Source organism: Anopheles aquasalis, chromosome 2, assembly GCF_943734665.1.
Source record: "Anopheles aquasalis chromosome 2, idAnoAquaMG_Q_19, whole genome shotgun sequence".
Classification (NCBI taxonomy): domain Eukaryota; kingdom Metazoa; phylum Arthropoda; class Insecta; order Diptera; family Culicidae; genus Anopheles; species Anopheles aquasalis.
Window position 1 is genome coordinate 70,425,647 of NC_064877.1, and position 7,500 is coordinate 70,433,146.

The window sequence follows — 7,500 nt, forward strand, 5'->3', positions numbered from 1 at the left end:
CGACACGGTAGTACATCCGAGCCGGTTTTTAGTCAACGGAGAAAGTGTTCAAACCAGAAAGTGTTCCACAGACTGCACAATGTTTGGTCTGTTTCCATCGAAAACCACCAAATCGACACCGGCGGCGACGATTGGCCCGCTCCAGGGCTACAAGATTACCGATGTGGAACGGAGCCGGAAGTTCGGTGTGGCTGCCAACTCGTTTAGCATGCTCCGGGCAAAGGCGTCGGAAAAATTCAAGGTAATCCACCGGGCAGGCATGTGGGTTTGCTGGCTGGTTCGTCTGTGCTCTTGTTTTAGATCCGACGGTGGAAGCTGCGCGAACGAAGGATTCGCGTTGCGCTGCAGTGACATTGACCTGCTTGGCAGCGTGGCGTCCCGTATTTGGTTGGCGCTACCGTATTTGGTTCGAATGCAATTGCATTGACCTGCTACCGGAAAGGTCACAGCTTTTTTTCAGCACGCCGGATGTTGACCTCGGATGCTGGATCCTTTGTGTCCTTCGAAGTTTTAGCACTGATCCAATTTAGTTGATCTGATAATAGTGTGTCCTTGACATGTATTAATGGGAAACTGGATTTATATCGAATAATGGATATTGGGATTATCGATTGAAGTTATAAGGATAATGATGATGGTTTTCTCATTTACAGATAGCCGATTGTCGCGTTTATCTCGCCCAGGATGGCACAGAGGTCACGGACGAGGACTACTTCCGGACGCTACCACCTCAGACGTTGCTAGTTGTTGCGGACAAGGATGTAATCGTACAGACAGGTAAGTAGGCTGGCTAAGTAAAACGACCGAAAATTCTAACTTTCTATTGTAAAACAGACTTTGAACTAATGTACGGTGCAATCAAGGCCACCCACTCAGATCTGCTCAACGCTGGTGAGCTGGCGAAACGGTTCGTTAGCAACAACCAGCCGGAGATCTCAAAGATACTGATTGACGCTCAACGTGGACGAGATGATCTGATTCGCCGCAGCACACGAGACGAACATGAACAGTGGTTCGAAGGTATGTCTATCTGTGTACCACGGATCCGGAGAAAAACTGAAACATATATTTACTCACCAAATCGTCTTATTACAGGAATCGATGATCGTGTCGTGAAAACGAAAGAAGAGGTGATGAAACGACGTGGTCAGGACCGGGTTCGTGGGTACTTTTATAAAGCGAAAGACGAACTGACAAAGTGTGCCATGTACCGGGGGAATCCGGTCGCTCGTGAACTGATTGACGAAATGATCGAGCTCTTCCGACAGCTGCTGGCAGGATTTGACTACTTTAGCAGCTTGTTTGATCGTAGCTGCCAGCGGCGCATAGTTGTACCAGAGGAAACCATCGGGGACGCGAAAGATGATGCCGGGGATGAAACGGATGCGAAGCGAATTCCACCGAAAAGATTAAAACTGCTGGTTCAGCGTTCGCTGGGGCGTGGTTGCCGCATCGAGCAGTACAATGCGGCACTGTGCAGCGTTCGGGGTGACTTTCGGTGCATGGGACTGTGGGACGATGTGCGATGTCGTTACGATAGCCACCGGATCAATCCGTATGCAAACAGGGAGGCCCTGATACTGTTTCAGGTGTGGAATCTAGATCATCAGATCGAAATCAGTCGCACCGTGCTGCCCTCGATACTGACGAACATTGGCCGCATGGTGTCCGATGAGGGTGAGGCGGCAATCTGTAAACGTCACAAGCGGAAGGGAAAGCAATTGTCTGTGATAACGTACTTTTTGGAACTGTTCACACTCCACAATCTGAAGCTAGTACACATCGTGTGCCACGATAAAGGTTCGCACGGTTTGGTTTCGCGCGGTACCATCATCTGCGACCGCTGCGCAGAATATCTGTACATAAAGCAATTCCAGCTTAAGCTACAATCCTCCTGCAAAGACGATCTGCCGTAGAGAATGGTGTTCACCCATTCCGCTGATTTCATAAGCATTTAGCGTGGGGTATAAGACCCAACCATTGCTTTACCAAAACTATTCCAACAATAAATGGCACATTTAATGTGCTTACAATGTGTTCGCTGTTCGAAGAGACCTTCCTCTACAACCATAACCATCTCGGTAATCCGGAAAGAAAAGATTCAAGTATTTCTCGTCAATATTTTATTTCATTAAATAGATGTATAGAAAACAAATTTCACCCCATTAAACGCGAGCTACATAGCTAGATGGTTGATCATCAGTGGGATTTCAGTCAAAATTAACATTAGGCGCAAAAAATAACGCTAACATTAGAACAAAAACTCGAGATCTGGGATGTCTACAAGCGGAAAGTCTTCCGCTGGAAGTGCCAATGGTTTGCGCTGCGCTGGTGCATCTAGCAGATTTGCTTTGTAATCCCACGGTTCGTCAAGTTCCGGAAGATCGAGCAAATCCGATCGCGTCGGCTTTGGAAGGGGTCGCTTTTCGGGTCGCGAGGCAGGCGTGACGTGCGCACAGTTGATCATCTGCTCCAACAGGTCATTCCGTAGGCGACAATTATCAGCTCCCCACTGGTACTCTGCATCCAGAGGCGTGAAAATGCTGAACTTTGCGGAGCCCTTTCCCGCAGTCGGTTTCTTCGTCGATGAGGCGATACTTTGCAGGATCGCAGTTGTCGTGGCGTTGGGAGATTTTTCCGTCGAACGCTTGGCTTTGCTTCCCGCCCCGTCTTTAAAAACGGTGATTCGATCTGCCGCCTGTTTTTGGCTGTTGTTGGTCACATCCTTCAGAGCGATCTTGGCTGCTGGCGTTCCGGATGCTTTCACGGCTTTCGTTGGATGCTGCGATTCTGTCGGTGAGAAATGGTCGAGATGAAATGTCCGTTGGGCGCCGAGAAATGACTGGAAACCCCGGCTGCGTTGCATTTTACTTACTCCTGCTTTGATTTTCGTTGAGTTGGCGATTTGTGTTGATCAGACCGAGGGAACGCATCGATGCCATTTTAGTTAGAAGCACGCTTTTCACTCGTTTCGATGGAGAACTATCGGAGCGTTGAACTAAAATGGTGCAGAAAGCCGAGAAAAACGAAACGGCGATGGCGGTGCGTTACGTTACGTTACAAAGGTGAAGGATTGTAACGCATGTAACGCAACCAGTGTGCTCGAGATTTTGACGATTCGTGCAACTGCTCGAAGAGACGGTGAAGGACACGAATTGCATTCTTTCAGTTAAATGTTTCAAAACATAACGGCTAAATACCTGAAACTTAAGCACACGTGATAAATCGATTTTTCATAGAAACTAGGTGTTTAAAAACTCATTCCCACCTCCCCGCGCATATGCGATGCGGTTGAGATAATGTGAGATCGTCTGTTCTTTTGTATTTCTACTGCAATCTTCAGACATCATCACACTCACTCGCTAATCAAACGGTGCTAGTAAATGATTTTGTAACAACACTACCTTCGCACGAAAATGATGGATTAACATATTGATCAACTTTCCTTTTCTCCATCCCGTCCCGTGAGCCCCTTCCACCGATCCATTCCGGCCACCGCAATTGTCACCCAACAATCGGTGTCGGGTAGATGCGAACTTCGTCGCAATTCATCGTCACCAAAGGTGCGACGGAATGTGACTTATTATGCTAATTCTTTCGTGCCCGTTTTGTGTAAACATATTCGAATTTTCCACACAGAAAACTCCGACGAAAGTGAACGCGACGGTCCTCACTACCCCGATTGATTGCATCGGTCCCTCATCCATTGCCTTCGCGAGACTACCAGGCGATGGAAGTCGCGACTAAGGGGCCTTGGCATGAAAGGAGGACGATGGTGTCGCGCCGAAATCTTCTGATTGTATTATGCTAAGGTGCGCTACCGTTGGCAAGTTTTCTGCTTGATGTGCAATAACTTTTCCCAACCTTTCTGCTTCGATGAATGGAGCAATTGGCCTTGACAGCGAGTAGGCGGCAATACTCAGCTCCAGCACGTGAAAACACGAGGAGCTAGCGTACCAAACAGGGACAGGGAGAAGGGGTGAATAAAAGCGCACATTATTCACTGGCTGCGCCACTCATCTTACAATCCTTCATGTGGTTTCTTTTCTATAAGAGTGATTGTAGTTTCCCGATTGTGGTCAATATCACAAAATGTGACCGAAACGCACATTTAAGTTACAATATGCTTCTCTTCATATGATTAGAAATTATCCTATCCACACAGCTTCTCGTTTATCATCAACTTATTTCCTTTTTTGATTCAACACACACGGATTTCTTCGAAAGAATTTGTGTTTCCTTCTGATGAATTCTTCTCACCTCTGATGAGGGTGCGAGATTTGGTGTCAATTTATCCGCGTTTTCCCCCACTTCTACCTTCATTTAATTCATTCCACAGAATGCAGTTAGAATTTTGATGAAATCAGCCTCATCCCGTCCACCGCAGGAAGGGTACGCGGAGGCTACGGAGATACCATTGCCTGGGTGGTCTAGATTTTTTGCTTTCGCCTGTATTTACACGACTCAATGAGAGCATTGTTTATGATGGTGATGATGATTGCGCCTCGTCCCGTGGTTCTGGAATGTTGGGAGATGAGATGGTGTCTTTGCACCACAGCAACAGCCATCGGTATCCTTTGGCGAAAGGTTCTGCTCGCTAGCAGTACCGGGACCGCGCTTTAGTCGCTATACGCCGTGATGCTGTCCATGCTTATGGTAATACCGTGTGCTTATTCATATTCATGCCAAATGTTTGCCATCGTGGCAGCCACGCGCCCAGAGCCAGCTCGGGCTGGAACCACCCTGTGGCCGGAGCACATGGGGACACATTTCCTGTGCGAGCGCTCCGCCTGGATGAGTGGCCGGCGGGAAGAGGGATGAAGTAATATTTGCAGCGGCTGAATCATATGCCAAGATAAATGGCCTTGCCACTGCCACGGGAAAGCGGAGCGGGACAGAGCGGGGTGAGCTGAAGCTGGTGTAACGACGAGTCCTGTTGGTAACAGCCGCCCCGTTATTTGATCGCGAAGATCCTGCTGGTACTTGCCGGCGTGTCGCACCATAAGCCACGGTGGGCCACGGTGGTATGTCATGATCCTAGCTCGTTTATCGTCATTATACTACCGCACCAAAGTGAGTGCGGCGTCGCTGCTCCTCCGACACGACTCATCCGAACGGTTGAGAGAGAGAAAGCATAAATCGTTGCGTTTCAGTGGCTAAAATTACCATCAAGCGATGAGTGAACGCTTCAAAGCGTGTTTTGTTTTTGTGTTTTCGGCCCCTTCAGACCCCGCAAATTCTCAAGAGAGTACCGGAGGAGAATAAGTCATTATCCATCGTGGATGCTCCACGCAATGCAAACTGTTCAAATCATCCAATTGCATTTACACCGAACGGCGCATTTCGCATGTGTGTGCAGCACTGCATGGTGTACCGATGGTGCTAAAGATAAGATAAATAGCATTCGCAATCCATCATAGCCATTAACCTCTGTCAACGGCTTACTCGCACTAGCAACTGCGGAATTGCGGAATGTTGTGAGCTTGAGAAACCAAAGCAAACAACAAACTCCCTTTAGTCGGCCAACTGAGTAGTGGGCTGTTGCACTAGGCAGTCTACGTTATCTTCTGCAGTTCTGCTATCAATGCACAAACGCACGCATGCACACACGTACAAAATGATGGATCAGGCATCTTCCTAGATTGTTTGACTAGGGATTGAAATTTTTTTGAAATTTTCTCCTTGTATGAAGGTTGGAGAAGTGAAGTTCTGACTTGGAAGTAAGATTTGCACTCCATCATACGCCGCTAGTAGCTAGCAGCTAGCCATGTTTCTTACTTCAGTTTTGCTTTAACAACTCTGCAAAACAAAAAAAAAAACAAACAAAAAATTAAGTACTGGCAGAATTGGTTAGTATAAATGCGTGACACGAAGCGAAAATTCCTTCGAAGGTGATACCGCTGTTGGTGGAGCATAAAAGGGGAGCAATAAAACAAATTCCCTATAACGGAGGGTTCCTTATTAATGCTAACAGCAATTATCAATGCTAATCTTTTTCAGCAATGCTCCCATTTTATCCTTTTTCCACCCACCTGAGTTAAGATTGATCCACTGGTCTGATCAATGGTCCAACAATGGTGCATTGGAACAAGGGGATGGGATCGGATGAGCGAACGAACACACTTGCTGCAGATGACGATTTGCTGGTGTAACTGGATCGGTTCGGTTAATCTTGTCCGCATAAATCATCCGCTCACTCTCCCTCTTTCCATTCCGTTCGTCCTTGCCACCGCTGCCTGGCGCATGATGAAGTGCTACCCTACGGAGGCGGCCTTTTTGTCCCTGTCCAAGCGAGGATTTAATTCGGTTTACTCCTCCCGCATATCCGCACCCGTTATTTGGGATTTTCCAATCGATTGTTCCAGCTGCAAGGGTCGGAGGCATCCCATCAATCCGTCGGTCGGCAGGCTGGTCGCGATGATGATGATGACGGCGGCATCGATGATGCACACACGCTGCAACACGCTGTGTAAATGGCGCTGTTCAATAATCTGTCGTATTTACACACTTTACGTGCCATTTTCGTAGTTGTTTTTCGCGCTGCACCACACGCAGCCGTTTATCTGCGAGTGGCTTTTCGTTTGGGGCTTTTCCCATGATTTATACATTTTATGAATGATGATTTTTTATGAACCTCACCGCTCATCGTGTGCGCTGTCGCTGTTTGCTGTCGAGGTGTCCCATTCGCCCACACCGATCCACCGACGATGCGCCGCGGTTGACTTGTAGTCTTTATTTTAATCGTGTCAGTCAAAGGGGGTGGGCAGGTTTTGTGTTGGATGTTTTTTTCCGTTTTTGGTCGCCTCTCATATGACAACACTTTAATGCCAGTGGCGGGAGGGGCCACGCATCAAGGGGTGATTGGTGGGGATGTTGCAACATGATTTTTTTTTGCTCAATCGATGTGGTGCAGGATTTTTGCCGGCATTAACACGCTGCACGCCCCGGGGCGACCTTTAGCCATCATGTCACCCCCCCGATGGAGGCGCCACCGGGGGTTGAGCCGGTTGGGTGAGCAATTTTTCACGCTGCATGCAACGAATTATGAGTGTGTATCTGCGTGTCTTTTTTTTTGGTTGGTTTCGCTTGTCGCTTGCCCACCAGTTTGCTTGAGGAATTAATAAATTAACACAAATTTAATCCAAAACACTCGTTCCATAAATAATCGCTCGAACACAAAGTGTTTTGTGGCAAATCGGTGAGCGCGGTGATGGCCACCTGCCGAACCGCGTTCGATGAGCGTGCACATGCATACCAATTCCCGATGCAGCCCGCGGCTGAATGCGAGGATAAAGCAAATAATGATAATAAAAGAGAAATATGCCAAACAATCGAAGCGAGTTGCGATGCGCGATATGCTGCACATTAATGAGAGAGCATTGATGACTTTCCCTCACTGTTCGCAGGGGGGCAGCAGCCGTGAGCATGATATAGCTTCGGCGTACACTTGGGTGGCACTTGTCGCGAAGCAATCATTTTTTTTCGGAATGTGGCCGTTGT

At 47.9% G+C, this 7,500-nt stretch overlaps 2 protein-coding genes across 2 annotated transcripts in view; one reads left to right on the forward strand and one right to left on the reverse strand.

The window, feature by feature from the left end:
• The window catches only part of LOC126581181 (DNA fragmentation factor subunit beta), a 2,257-nt gene extending 214 nt beyond the window's left edge, over positions 1-2,043 (forward strand). Inside the window, exons 1-4 of the mRNA XM_050244667.1 lie at positions 1-241; positions 654-777; positions 835-1,020; positions 1,096-2,043. The exon at positions 1-241 is cut by the window's left edge and continues 214 nt beyond it. Of these exons, the coding sequence (XP_050100624.1) occupies positions 80-241; positions 654-777; positions 835-1,020; positions 1,096-1,916 (1,293 nt within the window). The 5' untranslated portion in view covers positions 1-79 and the 3' untranslated portion in view covers positions 1,917-2,043. The remainder of the gene's footprint in view (positions 242-653; positions 778-834; positions 1,021-1,095) is intronic.
• Positions 2,044-2,100: 57 nt separating this feature from the next.
• Positions 2,101-3,039, reverse strand: LOC126581779 (uncharacterized). The gene is made up of 2 exons (XM_050245659.1): positions 2,876-3,039; positions 2,101-2,790 (listed from the first exon to the last, which is right to left on the reverse strand). The coding sequence occupies exons 1-2, from the start codon at positions 2,940-2,942 to the stop codon at positions 2,252-2,254; spliced, it is 606 nt and encodes a 201-aa protein (XP_050101616.1). The 5' UTR covers positions 2,943-3,039; the 3' UTR covers positions 2,101-2,251.
• Positions 3,040-7,500: the final 4,461 nt, after the last annotated feature.

Coding starts and splice junctions, on each gene's coding strand:
- LOC126581779 (XM_050245659.1), bottom strand. CDS start 2,942: ATGGCATCGATGCGTTCCCTCGGTCTGATCAACACAAATCGCCAACTC. Junction 2,791..2,875: donor CAACGAAAATCAAAGCAGGA/GTAAGTAAAATG, acceptor TCTCACCGACAG/AATCGCAGCATCCAACGAAA.